The sequence below is a fragment of the Phasianus colchicus genome, chromosome 32 (genome assembly GCF_987193195.1).
Source record: "Phasianus colchicus chromosome 32, bPhaCol1.hap1.1, whole genome shotgun sequence".
Taxonomy (NCBI): domain Eukaryota; kingdom Metazoa; phylum Chordata; class Aves; order Galliformes; family Phasianidae; genus Phasianus; species Phasianus colchicus.
The window spans coordinates 2,783,628-2,802,179 of record NC_143467.1 but is presented as its reverse complement, the minus strand read 5'-3'; the positions used below and the strand labels follow the sequence as shown (position 1 = coordinate 2,802,179).

At 58.1% G+C, this 18,552-nt stretch overlaps 1 protein-coding gene across 1 annotated transcript; it reads right to left on the bottom strand.

Annotated features, from left to right (window-relative positions):
* Positions 1 to 1,470: 1,470 nt before the first annotated feature.
* Positions 1,471 to 18,140, bottom strand: FXYD7 (FXYD domain containing ion transport regulator 7). Its single transcript, XM_090128208.1, has 6 exons — positions 18,080 to 18,140; positions 13,159 to 13,191; positions 11,789 to 11,863; positions 7,412 to 7,445; positions 4,855 to 4,889; positions 1,471 to 1,511 (listed from the first exon to the last, which is right to left on the bottom strand). The coding sequence occupies exons 1-6, from the start codon at positions 18,108 to 18,110 to the stop codon at positions 1,492 to 1,494; spliced, it is 228 nt and encodes a 75-aa protein (XP_089984334.1). The 5' UTR covers positions 18,111 to 18,140; the 3' UTR covers positions 1,471 to 1,491.
* Between the last annotated feature and the right edge of the window lie 412 nt (positions 18,141 to 18,552).

The following is an 18,552-nucleotide window of genomic DNA, read 5'->3' as shown; positions in this document are numbered from 1 at the left end:
CTCCAGACACCCCCAACCTTTGGTCCTCCAAACACCCAGACTTTTTGATCCTCTGAATCTGGGCTCGTTAGTCCTCCAAACACTCCCAACCATGGGTCCTCCAACCCCTGGACTCGTTAGTCCTCCAAACACCCCCAAAGTTGTGTCCTCCAACCCCTGGACTCGTTAGTCCTCCAAACACCCCCAACCCCCAACCTTGGGTCCTCCAACCCCTGGACTCGTTAGTCCTCCAAACGCCCCCAAACTCAGTCCTCCAAACACCCCCCCACAAGACAACCAGCCCCGATACGAAACAGCTCCTTTATTTTTTGTGTGTGTGTGTGGGGGGGGGGGGTTGGAAAGTTGTATTGGGGGGGGGAGGGGAAGTGGGTTTTTTTTTTTTTTTTGGGGGGGGGGGGTTGTGAGAGTTCAGGTGTTCCCCACCCCCCTCCCGGTTCGGGTGTTCCCCATATTTTTTTTTTTTTTTGGGGGGGGGGGTCCCTTTATTTGGGGGTGTCTCCTTTAATTTGCCCCCCCCTCCCCCCCCCTTTCAAGGGGATCTCCTTCATCCTGGGGGGGGGCGGGGGGGGATCTTCATTTTGGGGAGGGGGTCTTTTTTTTGGGGGGGGGGGGCTTCTTTTTTTTTTTGAGTGGGGGGCTCCTAAAATCGGGGCCATTCCCTCATTTCGGCCATTTTCCCACTTTTTATGCTACCCCCCCCCCCCTCAACCCCCCCATTTTTTATAGGGGGGGGGTCCCCAAATTTATGATGACGTCACTTTGAGGCCCCCCCCCCCCCCCCAACCCTTTTATTTGGGGGGGGGGTCTCCATACATCCCCAATTTTGGGACCACCCACATAAATTTTTTTTGGGGGGGGGGGGGTCGCCTCATTTTCACGCCATTTTTTGTGACCCCCCCCCCGTCATCCTTTCCTCTTTTTTTTTTGGGGGGGGGGGGGGGCGACGCCGCCGCCTCCATTTTGTGCCCCCCCCTCTATTTTGGGGTGCCTTTATTTTTTTTTTTTTGGGGGGGGTCTTCAATGCAAGGTATATTATTTTCTTGCGGGGGGGGGGGGGGGGGGGGATTATTATGGGATATCCACCCCCCCCCCCGCTACATGGAGGTGCTCATAGTGGGTGGGGGGGGGCCATTTCCAAGGGTGGTGTTTTGGGGGGGGGGGTCCCTATTTTCAAGAAGGGGGGGGGAGGAAGGGGCCCATATTGGGGAAGTGAGGGGGGGGGGGGGCGGCATTTTTTAAAGGGGGGGGGGTCCCACATGTGGGGGGGGTCCTTGGCTCAGTAGGGGGAGGGGACCCCACCATCGTCACCCCCCCTCCCCCCCCCCCCCTTCAATTTAAAGTGGGGGGGGGGGGGGGGGGGGCGTCGCATGCACCAAAGTCGCATCGCTGTTGATTATGGGGAGGGGGGGGGGGGGGGGCGTATATGTGCCCCCCCCCCCGCCCCCCCGTTAACCCACGGCGTCAATATTTGGGGGGGGGGAAGGGGGGGGGCTACGCCGTCGCTGCGGGAGCTGCAGGGGTGAAAACGGTGACAATGATGACCCCCCCCCCCCCAAAAAAAAAAAAGCCCCCCCCCATCCCGATATACTCCACGCCCCCCCCCCCCCAAAAAAAATAAAAGCCCCCCCCCCCCCTCCCATACCTGATCCCATTGATGCAGAATATGGGGCTTAGGAAGGGGGGGGGGGGGGGCCGTTGCCATAGCGACGCCCCCCCCCCCCCCTTCCTCCTACGTCACCATGACGATGCGTCGCCATGGCAACCGGGAGCATCCCAAGGTAACGGCACAGCCCCCCCCCACCCCCCCCGCCCCAATTCCCCCCCCCCCGCGTTATCCCAAAACCCCCCCAATGCCCCCCCCCCCACCCCCCCCAGGCCCTTCTATACCCAAAGACCCCCCCCCCATTACCCCCCCCCCCAGGACCCCCCCCCGATCCCCCCCCCCCCCAAATCCCTCCACACGACCCCCCCTCATCGCCCCCCCCCCAGGACCCCCATCACCCCCCACCCCCAAAAATGCCCCCCATTGCCCCCCCCCCATCCCAAATCCCCCCCCCAAGACCCCCCATCGCCCCCCCCCAAATCCCTCCACATGACCCCCCCTCTTCCCACCCCCCCCCCCCGAAGGCCTTCTTTACCCACAGACCCCCCCCAAGACCCCCCCCATTGCCCCCCCCCCACCCTAATTCCCCCCCCCAGGCCCCCCCATCACCCCCCACCCCCAAAAAACCCCCCCATTGCCCCCCCCCAAATCCCTCCACATGACCCCCCCCCCCCCATTTCCTTCTTTAACCCACAGACCCCACCTAAGCCCCCCCGCACCGCCCCCCCCGACCCCAAAATACCCCCCCAGACCCCCCCTCATTGCCCCCCCCTTGCGCCCCCCAGCCCCAAAAACCCCCCCCATTGCCCCCCCCCCAAATCCCTCCACACGACCCCCCCTCTTCCCCCCCCCCACCGCCGTCTTTACCCACAGACCCCCCCCAGAAGACCCCCCCCATTGCCCCCCCCCCACTCCAAATCCCCCCCCCCAGGACCCCCCATCACCCCCTCCCCCCAATAAACGCCCCCTCATTGCCCCCCCCTTGCCCCCCCCCACCCCAAATCGCCCCCCAGGCCCCCCCATCACCCCCGCTCCAATAAACCCCCCCCCTATTTCACCCCCCCCACCCAATAACACCCCCCCTATTTCACCCCCCCCCATTTCCTTCTTTAACCCACAGACCCCACCTACGACCCCCCCCTTGCCCCCCCCCCGACCCCAAAATCCCACCCCCAGACCCCCCTCATTGCCCCCCCCTTGCGCCCCCTACCCCAAATCCCCCCCCCCCAGGCCCCCCCATCACCCCCCACCCCCAAAAAACCCCCCCATTGCCCCCCCCGATTTCACCCCCCCCAGAGCTTTCTTTAACCCACAGCCCCCACCTACGACCCCCCCTTGCCCCCCCCCCGACCCCAAAACCCCCCCCCAGACCCCCCCTCATTGTCCCCCCCTTGCGCCCCCTACCCCAAATCCCCCCCCCAGGCCCCCCCATCACCCCCCACCCCCAAAAAACCCCCCCATTGCCCCCCCCCCAAATCCCTCCATATGACCCCCCCCTCTTCCCCCCCCCAAAGCCTTCTTGACCCACAGACCCCCCCCCCCCAGGACCCCCCCCAAATCGCCCCCCAGGCCCCCCCATCAACCCCCCTCCAATAAACCCCCCCCCCATTTCACCCCCCCCCCCAATAACACCCCCCCAATTTCACCCCCCCCATTTCCCCCCCCCCATTTCCTTCTTTAACCCACAGACCCCACCTACGACCCCCCCTTGCCCCCCCCCGACTCCAAAAAAACCCCCCCCCAGACCCCCCCTCATTGCCCCCCCTTGCGCCCCCTACCCCAAATCCCCCCCCACAGGCCCCCTTATCACCCCCCACCCCCAAAAAAACCCCCCATTGCCCCCCTCCCAAATCCCTCCACATGACCCCCCCTCTTCCCCCCCCCCCGCAAGGCCTTCTTTACCCACAGACCCCCCCCAAGACCCCCCCAATTGCCCCCCCCCCCGTAAATCTCCCCCCCCAGGACCCCCTATCCCCCCCAACCCCAATAAACCCCCCCCCCCCATTGCCCCCCCCCGACCCCAAAATACCCCCCCAGGACCCCCCTCTCCCCCCCCCAAGGCCTTCTTTACCCACAGACCCCCCCCAAGACCCCCCCCATTGCCCCCCCCCCAGGACCCCCCATCACCCCCTCCCCCCAAAAAACCCCCCCATTGCCCCCCCCGATTTCACCCCCCCATTTCCTTCTTTAACCCACAGCGCCCACCTACGACCCCCCCCCTTGCCCCCCCCCCGACCCCAAAAAAACCCCCCCCAGACCCCCCCTCATTGCCCCCCCCTTGCGTCCCCTACCCCAAATCCCCCCCCCCAGGCCCTCCCCATTCCCCCCCCCCAATAACCCCCCCAATTATCCCCCCCCCCATTTCACCCCCCCCCATTTCCTTCTTTAACCCACAGACCCCACCTACGACCCCCCCCTTGCCCCCCCCCCGACCCCAAAAAAACCCCCCCCAGACCTCCCCTCATTGCCCCCCTCTTGCGCCCCCTACCCCAAATCCCCCCCCCCAGGCCCCCCCATCACCCCCCACCCCCAAAAAACCCCCCCATGGCCCCCCCCCAAATCCCTCCACATGACCCCCCCTCTTCCCCCCCCCCCCCCGAAGGCCTTCTTTACCCACAGACCCCCCCCAAGACCCCCCCCATTGCCCCCCCCCCCACTCCAAATCCCCCCCCCAGGACCCCCCATCACCCCCTCCCCCCAAAAAACCCCCCCATTGCCCCCCCCGATTTCACCCCCCCCAGAGCCTTCTTTAACCCACAGCCCCCACCTACGACCCCCCCCTTGCCCCCCCCCGACCCCAAACCCCCCCCCCAGCACCCCCCCTCATTGCCCCCCCCCACCCCAAATCGCCCCCCAGGCCCTCCCCATTCCCCCCCCCAATAACCCCCCCCCCCCCATTTCACCCCCCCCCCAAGGCCTTCTTGACCCCCAGACCCCCCCCCTTGCCCCCCCCCACTCCAAATCCCCCCCCCAGGACCCCCCATCACCCCCTCCCCCCAATAAACCCCCCCCCCATTGCCCCCCCCGACCCCAAAAATACCCCCCCAGACCCCCCCCCCAAGAAAAGCCCCCTTTTACCCCCCCCCAGACCCTCCCCCAAAATCCCCCCCCATTTCTCCCCCATTCCCCCCCCCCGACTTTTAACCCCCCATTTCCCCCCCCCCAAAATTAACCCCCTCCCCATAATTAATTACAGCCCCCCCCATAATTAATTAAAGCCCCCCCCCCCCCAATTATTTCCCATTCCTCACTGGGGGTCTTGGCTGGAGGTCGGGGGTCCGCAGGGCTGTAAATTAAATGGGGGGGGGGCAGTGATTTTTCTTTGGGGGGGGGCTGTGGGGGGGGGCAGTTATTGGGGGATATGGGGGGGGGCAGTTGTTTTAATTTGGGGGGGGTCTGTGGGGGGGGCAGTTATAGGGGGTCTATGGGGGGGGGGCAGTGATTTTTCTTTGGGGGGGGTCTGTTGGGGGGGCAGTTATAGGGGGTCTATGGGGGGGGGCAGTGATTTTTCTTTGGGGGGGGGGTTATGGGGGGGGGCAGTTATAGGGGGTCTATGGGGGGGGGCAGTGATTTTTCTTTGGGGGGGGGGTTATGGGGGGGGGCAGTTTTAGGGGGTCTATGGGGGGGGGGCAGTGTTTTTTCTTTGGGGGGCTCTATGGGGGGGGCAGTTATGGGGGGGGGCAGTGATTTTTCTTTGGGGGGGGCTATGGGGGGGGGGGTCCAAACTATGGGGTGGTTTGAGATGGGGGGGGGGGGGCAATTTAAAGAGAGGTAATTATAGGGGATAAATGGGGGGGGGTCCAATATTGGGGGGGGGGGTTCAATATGAGGGGGGGGTGCAATATTTGGGGGGGGGGGCAACATATGGGGGGATTCAATGTGGAGGGGGTCTCAATGTTGAGGGGGGGGTCCCTATTTTGAGGGGGGTCCTCAATTTTGAGGGGGGGGCCGTATTTTTGAGGGGGGGTCCCCATTTTTTGTGGTGGCTCCATTTTGAGGGGGCTCTCTATATTTGAGGGGGGGGGTTTCAATGTTGAGGGGGGGTCCGCATTTTGAGGGGGGGTCCCCACTTTTAAGGGGGGGTCTCAATGTTGGGGGGGGGCCCCATTTTTGGGGTGGCACCAATTTTGAGGGGGGGTCCCCTATTTTTGAGGGGGGGGGGTTCCACATTTAAGGGGGAGGGGTCTCAATGTTGAGGGGGGGTCCCCAATTTTGGGAATGGTCCCCATTTTGGGGGGGTCCCCTTTTTTGGGGGGGGGTCTCCATATTTTGGGAGGGTCTCCTTTTTTTGGGGGGGGTCCCCTTTTCTTCTGGGGGGGGTCTCCTTTTTTGGGGGGGGTCCCTTTTTTTGGGGGGTCTCCATTTTTTTGGGGGGTCTCCATATTTTCGGGGGGGGTCTCCATATTTTGGGGGGTGGTCTCCATATTTTTGGGGGGGTCTCCATATTTTGGGGGGGTCCCCTTTTTTGGGGGGGGTCTCCATATTTTGGGGAGGGTCTCCATATTTTTTTAGGGGTCCACTTTTTTTGGGGGGGTCCCTTTTTTGGGGGGGGTCTCCATATTTTGGGGGGGTCTGCATATTTTGGGAGGGTCTCCTTTTTTTGGGGGGGGGTCCCTTTTTTGGGGGGGTCTCCATATTTTGGGGGGGTCCCCTTTTCTTGTGGGGGGGTCTCCTTTTTTGGGGGGGGGGCTCCATTTTTTGGGGGGCTCCATTTTTTGGGGGGGTCTCCATATTTTGGGGGGGGTCTCCTTTTTTGGAGGGGGGGCTCCATTTTTTCGGGGGTCCTTTTTTTGGGGGGGTTTCCATTTCTTGGGGTGTCTCCATTTTTGGGGGGGGTCTCCTTGTTTTTTTGGGGGTCTCCATTTTTTTGGGGGGTCTCCATATTTTGGGGGGGTCCCCTTTTTTGGGGGGGTCTCCATTTTGGAGGGGGTCTCTATTTTTTGGGGGGGTCCCTTTTTGGGGGGGGTCTCCATATTTTGGGGGGGTCCCCTTTTCTTGTCGGGGGGGTCTCCTATTTTGGGGGGGGCTCCATTTTTTGGGGGTTCCTTTTTTTGGGGGAGGTCTCCATTTTTTGGGGGGGGTCCCTTTTTTTTTAGGGGTCCACTTTTTTTGGGGGGGTCCCTTTTTTGGGGGGGGTCTCCATATTTTGGGAGGGGTCCCCTTTTTTGGGGGGGGGGTCGCCATTTTTGGGGGGGTCTCCTTTTTTTGGGGGGGTCCCCTTTTTTTGGGGGGGTCTCCATATTTTGGGGGGGGTCCCTTTTTTTTTAGGGGTCCACTTTTTTGGGGGGGGTCCCTTTTTTGGGGGGGTCTCCTTATTTTGGGGGGGTCCCCTTTTCTTGTGGGGGGGTCTCCATTTTTGGGGGGGTCCTTTTTTTTTGGGGGGTCTCCATATTTTCGGGGGGGTCTCCATATTTTGGGGGTGTCTCCATTTCTTGGGGTGTCTGCATTTTTTGGGGGGGTCTCCATTTTTTTGGGGGGGTCCCCATTTTTGGGGGCTCCCCTTTTTTGGGGGGTCCCCTTTTTTGGGGGGGTTCCCTTTTTTTTTAGGGGTCCACTTTTTTGGGGGGGTCCCTTTTTTGGGGGGGTCTCCATATTATGGGGGGGGTCCCTTTTTTTTAGGGGTCCACTTTTTTGGGGGGGGTCCCTTTTTTGGGGGGGTCTCCATATTTTGTGGGGGGTCTCCATATTTTGGGGGGGGTCTCCATTTTGGGGGGGGTCTCCATTTTTTTTGGGGGGGTCCCCTTTTTTGGGGGGGGGTCGCCATTTTGGGGGGGGGTCTCCATTTTTTTGGGGGGGGGGGGTCCTTACCTGGGCTCCGCCTTTTTGCACTTGAATTTCTTACCTGGAAAAAACATGGAAAAAAAAAAATGGGGAAAAAAGGGAAAAAAAGGGGAAAACGACCCAAAAATCAGAGCCCCCCCCCCCCCTCCATTCCCCCCCCCTCACAAAAAAATGGGGATTTTGGGGTGAAAAAGTGGGATTTTGGGAAATGTTGGGGGGTTTTCGGGGGGTGTGAAGGGGATTTTTGGGGTGAAAATGGGGGATTTGGGGGGAAAATGGGGGGAAAATGGGGGGATTTGGGGGTGAAAAATGGGGATTTGGGGAATGTTGGGGATTCTGGGGGATCTGAGTGGGATTTTGGGGTGAAAATGGGGGATTTTGGGGATTTGGGGGGAAATTGTGGGCATTTTGGGGTGAAAAAGGGGAATTTTGGGGAAATTGTGGGGATTTGGGGGAAAATTGGGGAAATTTTGGGGTGAAAATGGGGGATTTGGGGGAACCTGAGAGGAATTTTGGGGTGAAAAATGGGGATTTTGGGGAAATGTTGGGGGTCTGAGTGGGATTTTGGGGTGAAAAAGGGGGATTTTGGGAATGTTGGGGATTCTGGGGGATCTGAGTGGGATTTTGGGGTGAAAAAGGGGGATTTTGGGAAATGTTGGGAGGGTTTTGGGGGCTGATGGGGATTTGGGGGTGAAAATGGGGGATTTGGGGGAAACTGGGGGGAAAATGGGGGGATTTTGGGGTGAAAAATGAGGATTTGGGGAAATCTGAGGGGGATTTTGGGGTGAAAAAGTGGGATTTTGGGAATGTTGGGGATTCTGGGGGATCTGAGTGGGATTTTGGGGTGAAAAAGGGGGATTTTGGGAAATGTTGGGGGGGCTTGGGGGGTGTGAAGGGGATTTTGGGGTGAAAAAGGGGGATTTGGGGGGAAAATGGGGGGAAAATGGGCGGATTTTGGGGTGAAAAATGGGGATTTGGGGAATGTTGGGGATTCTGGGGGATCTGAGTGGGATTTTGGGGTGAAAATGGGGGATTTTGGGGATTTGGGGGGAAATTGTGGGCATTTTGGGGTGAAAAAGGGGAATTTTGGGGAAATTGTGGGGATTTGGGGGAAAATTGGGGAAATTTTGGGGTGAAAATGGGGGATTTGGGGGAACCTGAGAGGAATTTTGGGGTGAAAAATGGGGATTTTGGGGAAATGTTGGGGGTCTGAGTGGGATTTTGGGGTGAAAAAGGGGGATTTTGGGAATGTTGGGGATTCTGGGGGATCTGAGTGGGATTTTGGGGTGAAAAAGGGGGATTTTGGGAAATGTTGGGAGGGTTTTGGGGGCTGATGGGGATTTGGGGGTGAAAATGGGGGATTTGGGGGAAACTGGGGGGAAAATGGGGGGATTTTGGGGTGAAAAATGAGGATTTGGGGAAATCTGAGGGGGATTTTGGGGTGAAAAAGTGGGATTTTGGGAATGTTGGGGATTCTGGGGGATCTGAGTGGGATTTTGGGGTGAAAAAGGGGGATTTTGGGAAATGTTGGGGGGGCTTGGGGGGTGTGAAGGGGATTTTGGGGTGAAAAAGGGGGATTTGGGGGGAAAATGGGGGGAAAATGGGCGGATTTTGGGGTGAAAAATGGGGATTTGGGGAATGTTGGGGATTCTGGGGGATCTGAGTGGGATTTTGGGGTGAAAATGGGGGATTTTGGGGATTTGGGGGGAAATTGTGGGCATTTTGGGGTGAAAAAGGGGAATTTTGGGGAAATTGTGGGGATTTGGGGGAAAATTGGGGAAATTTTGGGGTGAAAATGGGGGATTTGGGGGAACCTGAGAGGAATTTTGGGGTGAAAAATGGGGATTTTGGGGAAATGTTGGGGGTCTGAGTGGGATTTTGGGGTGAAAAAGGGGGATTTTGGGAATGTTGGGGATTCTGGGGGATCTGAGTGGGATTTTGGGGTGAAAAAGGGGGATTTTGGGAAATGTTGGGAGGGTTTTGGGGGCTGATGGGGATTTGGGGGTGAAAATGGGGGATTTGGGGGAAACTGGGGGGAAAATGGGGGGATTTTGGGGTGAAAAATGAGGATTTGGGGAAATCTGAGGGGGATTTTGGGGTGAAAAAGTGGGATTTTGGGAATGTTGGGGATTCTGGGGGATCTGAGTGGGATTTTGGGGTGAAAAAGGGGGATTTTGGGAAATGTTGGGGGGGCTTGGGGGGTGTGAAGGGGATTTTGGGGTGAAAAAGGGGGATTTGGGGGGAAAATGGGGGGAAAATGGGCGGATTTTGGGGTGAAAAATGAGGATTTGGGGAATGTTGGGGATTCTGGGGGATCTGAGTGGGATTTTGGGGTGAAAATGGGGGATTTTGGGGATTTGGGGGGAAATTGTGGGCATTTTGGGGTGAAAAAGGGGAATTTTGGGGAAATTGTGGGGATTTGGGGGAAAATTGGGGAAATTTTGGGGTGAAAATGGGGGATTTGGGGGAACCTGAGAGGAATTTTGGGGTGAAAAATGGGGATTTTGGGGAAATGTTGGGGGTCTGAGTGGGATTTTGGGGTGAAAAAGGGGGATTTTGGGAATGTTGGGGATTCTGGGGGATCTGAGTGGGATTTTGGGGTGAAAAAGGGGGATTTTGGGAAATGTTGGGGGGGTTTTGGGGGCTGATGGGGATTTGGGGGTGAAAATGGGGGATTTGGGGGAAACTGGGGGGAAAATGGGGGGATTTTGGGGTGAAAAATGAGGATTTGGGGAAATCTGAGGGGGATTTTGGGGTGAAAAAGTGGGATTTTGGGAATGTTGGGGATTCTGGGGGATCTGAGTGGGATTTTGGGGTGAAAAAGGGGGATTTTGGGAAATGTTGGGAGGGTTTTGGGGGTCTGAGTGGGATTTTGGGGTGAAAAATGGGGATTTTGGGAATGTTGGGGATTCTGGGGGATCTGAGTGGGATTTTGGGGTGAAAAATGGGGATTTTGGGAAATGTTGGGAGGGTTTTGGGGGCTGATGGGGATTTGGGGGAAAATGGGGGGATTTTGGGGTGAAAAATGAGGATTTTGGGAAATCTGAGTGGGATTTTGGGGTGAAAAGGGGGATTTGGGGAATGTTGGGGGGTTTTCGGGGGGTCTGAAGGGGATTTTGGGGTGAAAATGGGGGATTTAGGGGGAAAATGGGGGAAAAATGGGGGGATTTGGGGTGAAAAATGAGGATTTGGGGAAATCTGAGTGGGATTTTGGGGTGAAAAATGGGGATTTTGGGAAACGTTGGGGATTCTGGGGGGGTCTAAGAGGGATTTTGGGGTGAAAAATTGGGATTTTGGGGATGTTGGCGGGGTTTTGGGGGTCTGAAGGGGATTTTTGGGGTGAAAATGGGGGATTTGGGGGGAAAATGGGGGGATTTTGGGGTGAAAAATGAGGATTTTGGGAAATCTGAGTGGGATTTTGGGGTGAAAAGGGGGGATTTTGTGAGGACTGGGTGGAGTCTGAAGGGATTTTGGGGTGAAAAAGGGGGATTTTGGTCAAAGTTGAGGGATTCTGGGGGGTCTAAGAGGGATTTTGGGGTGAAAATGGGGGATTTTGGTCAATGTTGGGGGGCTTGAGGGGGGGTTTGGGGGTGAAAATGGGGGATTTGGGGAAATGTTGGGGGTCTGAGAGGGATTTTGGGGTGAAAATGGGGGATTTTGGGGTGAGGAAGTGGGATTTGGGGGAACAATTGGGGGTCTGAGAGGGATTTTGGGGTGAAAACGGGGGATTTGGGGGATGCTGGGGGATTTCGGGGGGGGTCTGACAGGGATTTTGGGGTGAAAATGGGGGATTTTGGGGTGAGGAAGGGGGATTTTGGTCAAAGTTGAGGGATTCTGGGGGTCTGAGTGGGATTTTGGGGTGAAAGTGGGGGATTTTGGTCAATGTTCGGGGGTTTGAGGGGGGATTTTGGGGTGAAAATGGGGGATTTTGGGGAAATGTTGGGGGTCTGAGAGGAATTTTGGGGTGAAAACGGGGGATTTTAGGGTGAGGAAGGGGGATTTTGGTCAAAGTTGAGGGATTCTGGGGGTCTGAGTGGGATTTTGGGGTGAGAATGGGGGATTTGGGGAAATGTTGGGAGATTTGAGGGGGGATTTTGGGGTGAAAATGGGGGATTTGGGGAAATGTTGGGGGTCTGAGAGGGATTTTGGGGTGAAAATGGGGAATTTTGGGGTGAGGAAGTGGGATTTGGGGGAACAATTGGGGGTCTGAGAGGGATTTTGGGGTGAAAACGGGGGATTTGGGGGATGCTGGGGGATTTTGATGGGGTCTAAGAGGGATTCTGGGTTGAAAACGGGGGATTTTGGCCAACGATGGGGGATTTGGGGGTGAGAAAATGGGATTTGGGGGCAATTTTTCGGTATTTTGGGGCCGTTTTGGGGTATTTTTTTGGGGGGGGCACTCACTGAGGGCGACGAGGACCCCAAGCACAAACATGGCGATGGCCAACACCAACCCTGCCAGCCTCAGCGTCTCGTAATCTGGGGGCACAAAGACCCCCACCCCAAAACGACCCCAAAGCTGAACCCCAACCCCCCCCACAAATATCCCCCATATCCTCGTTTCCCACCTCAATACCCCAAACATCCCCCAAATCCCACCAAAATAACCCCAAATATCCCTTAATCCACCCCAATATCCCAAAATCCTACCAAAATATCCCCAAATATCCCCCAAATACCCCAAATGCCCCCCAAAGACCCCAAATAACCTCCAATACCCCAAACACCCCCCAAATATCCCCCCTAAATCCCCAAAGACCCCAAATTTCCCCCAATACCCCAAATATCCCCCAAAGACCCCAAATATCCCCCCCAAAACCCCAAAGACCCCAAATATCCCCCCAATACCCCAAATATCCCCCAAAGACCCCAAATATCCCCCCCAAAACCCCCAAAACTCCAAATACCCCGAAATACCCCAAATATCCCCCCCAAAACCCCAAAGACCCCAAATATCCCCCCAATACCCCAAATACCCCCAAAGACCCCAAATATCTCCCCCAAAACCCCGAAGACCCCAAATAACCCCCAAAACCCCAAAGGCCCCCCAAAGACCCCAAATATCCCCCCCAATACCCCAAAGACCCCAAAAAGACCCCAAATATCCCCCCCAAAACCCCAAAGACCCCAAATATCCCCCCAATACCCCAAATACCCCCAAAGACCCCAAATGTCTCCCCCAAAACCCCAAAGACCCCAAATAACCCCCCCAAAACCCCAAAGACCCCCCCAAAGACCCCAAATATCCCCCCGAAAACCCCCCAAAACCCCAAAGACCCCAAATATCGCCCCAAAACCCCAAAGACCCCCCAAATACCCCAAATAAGCCCCCAAAACCCCAAATATCCCCCCCAAACCCCAAAGACCCCAAATATCGCCCCCAAACCCCAAAGACCCCAAATAACCCCCAAAACCCCAAAGGCCCCCCAAAGACCCCAAATATCCCCCCAAAAACCCCAAATATCGCCCCAAAAACCCCAAAGACCCCCCAAAGACCCCAAATATCCCCCCAAAACCCCAAAGACCCCAAATATCCCCCCAATACCCCAAATACCCCCAAAGACCCCAAATATCTCCCCCAAAACCCCAAAGACCCCAAATATCCCCCAAAACACCTCAATGCCCCCCAATTTCCCCCACAAATCCCCCAAATCTGCCCCCAAATCCCCCCAAATTTCCCCCATTTCCCCCAAATCCCCCCCCCCAAAAAAAAACCCATAAAAATCCCCTAAATCCGCCCCCCATCCCCTAAATCCCCCCCCCCAAAATCTCACCATAGTTAAAGGGATCCTTCGCACGAGCGGCTTCTGGGGGGGGGGGTAAAATTTGGGGTGAATTCAGCTGTTTTTGGGGTCACCCAGCACTTTTGGGGTTTCTTATAGGGCCACACGCAGCTATGGGGGATTTGAGCCCAGATTTTGGGGTGAATCCCCTCATTTTTGGTCCCATCTGACCCCAAATCCATTTTTGGGGATGCCCAGCCGTTTTTGGGGTGAATTCAGCTGCTTTTGGGGTCACCCAGCACTTTTGGGGTTTTTTATGGGGCCACCCCCAGCTGTGGGGGATTTGAGCCCAGATTTTGGGGTGAATCCCCTCATTTTTGGGCCCCATCTGACCCCAAATCCATTTTTGGGGTCACCCTGATATTTATGGGGTGAATTCAGCCCTTTTTGGGGTGAATTCAGCTGCTTTTGGGGTCACCCAGCACTTTTGGGGTTTCTTATAGGGCCACCCCCAGCTATAGGGGATTTGAGCCCAGATTTTGGGGTGAATCCCCTCATTTTTGGGTCCCATCTGACCCCAAATCCATTTTTGGGGTCGCCCAGACGTTTTTGGGGTGAATTCAGAAGATTTTGGGGTGAATTCAGCTGCTTTTGGGGTCATTCCGCAGTTTTGGGGTTTCTTATAGGGCCACCCCCAGCTATGGGGGATTTGAGCCCAGATTTTGGGGTGAATCCCCTCATTTTTGGGCCCCATCTGACCCCAAATCTATTTTTGGGGTCGCCCAGCCGTTTTTGGGGTGAATTCAGCCCTTTTTGGGGTCACCTGATGTTTTTGGGGTGAATTCAGCTGCTTTTGGGGTCATTCCGCAGTTTTGGGGTTTTTTATGGGGCCACCCCCAGCTGTGGGGGATTTGAGCCCAGATTTTGGGGTGAATCCCCTCATTTTTGGTCCCATCTGACCCCAAATCCATTTTTGGGGATGCCCAGCCGTTTTTGGGGTGAATTCAGCCCTTTTTGGGGTGAATTCAGCTGCTTTTGGGGTCTCCCAGCACTTTTGGGGTTTTTTATGGGGCCACCCCCAGCTATGGGGGATTTGAGCCCAGATTTTGGGGTGAATCCCCTCATTTTTGGGCCCCATCTGACCCCAAATCCATTTTTGGGGTCACCCTGATATTTTTGGGGTGAATTCAGCCCTTTTTGGGGTGAATTCAGAAGATTTTGGGGTCATTCCGCAGTTTTGGGGTTTTTTATGGGGCCACCCCCAGCTGTGGGGGATTTGAGCCCAGATTTTGGGGTGAATCCCCACATTTTTGGTCCCATCTGACCCCAAATCCATTTCTGCGGTCACCCAGCTGTTTTTGGGGTGAATTCAGAAGATTTTGGGGTGAATTCAGCTGCTTTTGGGGTCACCCAGCACTTTTGGGGTTTCTTATGGGGCCACACCCAGCTATGGGGGATTTGAGCCCAGATTTTGGGGTGAATCCCCTCATTTTTGGGTCCTGAAAAACCCCAAATTCATTTTGGACCCTTTTGGGGCTTTTTGGGGGTCTTTCCCCCCCCACCCCCTTCCTTTTTTAGGGCCCCCCCCTCCATCCTCCCCCCCCCATTTTTAGGGTGTCCCCCCCCATTTTTTGGGACCCTCCTTCCCCCATTTCTTGCCCCCCCCCCCCCCATTTTCTTCCCCCCAACCCCAATTTTTAGGGTCCTCCCCTTCCATCCTTCCCCCCCCCCCAACTTCAGAACCCCCCCACTGTAACCCATTTTTAGGGTCCCCCCCCATTTCCTCCCCCCCCCCATTTTTAGGGTCCCCCCCCATTTTCTTCCCCCCCCCCCATTTTTATGGTCCCATCCCCATTTCCTTCCCCCCCCCATTTTTAGGGTCCCCCCCCCATTTCCTTCCCCCCCCCCATTTTTAGTGTCCCCCCCCCATTTTCTTCCCCCCCCACCCCAATTTTTATGGTCCCCCCCCCCATTTCCTCCCCCCCCCCCATTTTTAGGGTCCCCCCCCCCCATCCACACTTTTACCCCCCCCCAATTTTAAGGTCCCCCCCCCCAGCTCTCCACTTTTAGCCCCCCCCCATCCCCACTTTTGCCCCCGCCCCCAATTTTAAGCTCCCCCCCCCAATTCCCCCCATTTTTAGGATCCCCCCCCCCATTCAACCACTTTTAGGGCCCCCCCCCCCCAATTCCCCCAATTTTAGACCCCCCCTCTGCCCCTCACTTTTAAGGTCCCCCCCCCCAGGACCCCATTTTAAGGTCCCCCCCCCCCATCCCCCTCTTTTTAGCCCCCCCCCCCCCAAATCCCCACTTTTAGGAACCCCCCCCCCCATTCCCCCATTCTTAAGTTGCCCCCCCCCCAGGCCCCCATTTTTAGGACCCCCCCCAGACCCCATTTTTAGGTCCTGCCCCCCAACCCCCCCCCCAAAACCCTCACTATTTTTGTCCCCCAATTTTTGGGTCCCCCCCCCCCTCAGACCCCCTTTTAGGGCCCCCCCCCTTCAGGACCCCATTTTAGGGTCCCCCCCCCCCATTTTTAAGGTTCCTCCCCCAGGCCCCCATTTTTAGGACCCCCCCCAGACCCCATTTTTAGGGTACCCCCCCCTCCAGGACCCCATTTTAGGGTCCCCCCCCCATTCTTAAGGTGTGTCGTCGTCCCCCCCCCAGGCCCCCATTTTTAGGACCCCCCCAATCCCCATTTTTAGGGTCCCCCCCCCCATCCCCCATTTTTACGCCCCCCCCCCTCATTTTTAAGGTTCCTCCCCCAGGCCCCCATTTTTAGGACCCCCCCCCAGACCCCATTTTTAGGGTCCCCCCCCTCAGACCCCATTTTAGGGCCCCCCCCCTCCAAGACCGGTCCCCCCCCCCCCATCCCCCATTTTTACGCCCCCCCCCCTCATTTTTAAGGTTCCTCCCCCAGGCCCCCATTTTTAGGGTCCCCCCCCTCAGACCCCATTTTAGGGCCCTCCCCCTCCAAGACCCCATTTTAGGGTCCCCCCCCCAAGTCCTCACTTTTAGGGTCCCCTATTTTTGAACCCCCCCCCCCCCCAAATCCCCACTTTTAGTGCCTCCCCCAATTCCCCCATCCTTAAGGTGCCCCCCCCCCCCATTCCCCCATTTTAAGGACCCCCCCCAAAACCTCACTTTTAGGGTCCCCCCCCCACCATTCCCTCATTCTTAAGTTGCCCCCCCCCCCCAGGACCCCATTTTAGGATCCCCCCCCCTCACTTTTAAGGTCCCCCCCGCCGCCCAGACCCCAGTTTTTGGGACCCCCCCCCCCCCCAGGACCCCATTTTAGGATCCCCTCCCTCACTTTTAAGGTCCCCCCCCGCCCAGAACCCAGTTTTTGGGTCCCACCCCCAGGCCCCCATTTTTAGGACCCCCCCCCAAGACCCCATTTTCGGCCCCCCCCCCTCACTTTTAAGGTTCCCCCCCCCCAGCCCCCAGTTTTTGGGTCCCCCCTCCCCATTCCCCCATCCTTAAGGCGCCCCCCGCGCCCCCATTTTTAGGACCCCCCCCCCCCAAGACCCCATTTTAGAGCCCCCCCCCCACCCCTCACTTTTAATGTCCCCCCCCCAGCTCCCAGTTTTTGGGTCCCACCCCCAGACCCCATTTTAGGGTCCCCCCCCCACCCCCCCATTTTTAATGACTCTCCCCATTCCCTCATTATTAACGTGCCCCCCCCCAGGCCCCCATTTTTAGGACCCCCCCCCAAGACCCCATTTTAGGGTCCCCCCCCCTCACTTTTAAGGTTCCCCCCCCCCCAGCCCCCAGTTTTTGGGTCCCCCCCCCATTCCCCCATCCTTAAGGCCCCCCCCCCCGCGCCCCCATTTTTAGGACCCCCCCCAAGACCCCATTTTCGGGTCCCCCCCCCACCCCCCCATTTTTAATGACTCCCCCCATTCCCTCATTCTTAAGGTGCCCCCCCCCAGGCCCCCATTTTTAGTACCCCCCCCCCCAGACCCCATTTTCGGGTCCCCCCCCACCCCTCACTTTTAAGGTCCCCCCCCAGCACCCAATTCTTGGGTCCCCCCCCCAAGACCCCATTTTAGGGTCCCCCCCACCCCTCACTTTTAATGACTCCCCCGCATTCCCTCATTCTTAAGGTGCCCCCCCCCAGGCCCCCATTTTTAGGACCCCCCCCCAAGACCCCATTTTCGGCCCCCCCCAGCCCCTAGTTTTTGGGTCCCCCCCCCCATTCCCCCATCCTTAAGGCGCCCCCCGCGCCCCCATTTTTAGGACCCCCCCCCCAAGACCCCATTTTAGGATCCCCCCCCCACCCCCCCATTTTTAATGACTCTCCCCATTCCCTCATTATTAAGGTGCCCCCCCCAGGCCTCCATTTTTAGGACCCCCCCCCCAAGACCCCATTTTAGGATCCCCCCCCCACCCCCCCATTTTTAATGACTCTCCCCATTCCCTCATTATTAACGTGCCCCCCCCAGGCCCCCATTTTTAGGACCCCCCCCCCAGGACCCCATTTTAGGGTCCCCCCCCACCCCTCACTTTTAAGGTCCCCCCCCCGCCCAGAACCCAGTTTTTGGGTCCCCCCCCCAGGCCCCCATTTTTAGGACCCCCCCCCAAGACCCAATTTTCGGCCCCCCCCCCCTCACTTTTAAGGTCCCCCCCCCCCAGCCCCCAGTTTTTGGGTCCCCCCCCCCCATTCCCCCATCCTTAAGGCGCCCCCCGCGCCCCCATTTTTAGGACCCCCCCCAAGATCCCATTTTAGGGTCCCCCCACCCACCCCCCCATTTTTAGTGACTCCCCCCCAATCCCTCATTCTTAAGGTGCCCCCCCCCCAGTCCCCATTTTTAGGACCCCCCCCCCAAGACCCCATTTTAGGGTCCCCCCCACCCCCCCATTTTTAATGACTCCCCCCATTCCCTCATTCTTAAGGTGCCCCCCCACCCCCGGACCCCATCATTTTTAGGGTCCCCCCCCCCCAAAATTTTTGGACCCCCCCCCCCCCCCTCACCTCCCAGCGCAGCCTCTGTAGGGGTGGCCATGCTGATTGGGGGGGGGGTCTCCTGATGGAGGGGGGGGGGATCCGAAGATTTAAGGGGGGGGAAGGGGGGGGGTCCGACCGCTGCTCTGATCTCTGCGGTGCTGCGATGCGCTGCGGCAGCGGGCGGGGGGGGGGGGGGGGTTGATTTTGGGAAGGTGGGGGGGGGCGGGGGGGGGGGGGAAGGAGGGGGGGCGGAGCTTCAGGAAGCCCCGCCCCCTCCTGCACCTCATTGGCTACCGTGGGATGTAGTGTGTCCCCCCCCCCCCCAGCCCTAAAAACCCACCCAGGTTGGCGGGGGGGGGGGGGGGGGGGGGGGCACAGAATGGAGGGGGGGAGCGGGGGGGGGTGGGGCGGAAGAAAAGCGAGGGGGGGGGGGGGGCGGCGTTTCGACCCCGTTGCAGCTGCAGGCGGTGATGCAGCAACAGCTCCTCTGCAGCAACGCC

What these genes read in the sequence shown, in the direction of transcription:
- FXYD7 (XM_090128208.1), bottom strand. Translation starts at nt 18,110, where the DNA reads ATGGCCACCCCTACAGAGGCTGCGCTGGGAG. An exon ending in TGCAAAAAGGCGGAGCCCAG is followed by an intron (nt 4,890 to 7,411) that starts GTAAGGACCCCC and finishes TTTAATTTACAG; the next exon opens with CCCTGCGGACCCCCGACCTC. An exon ending in ACCTCCAGCCAAGACCCCCA is followed by an intron (nt 1,512 to 4,854) that starts GTGAGGAATGGG and finishes TCACCCCTGCAG; the next exon opens with CTCCCGCAGCGACGGCGTAG.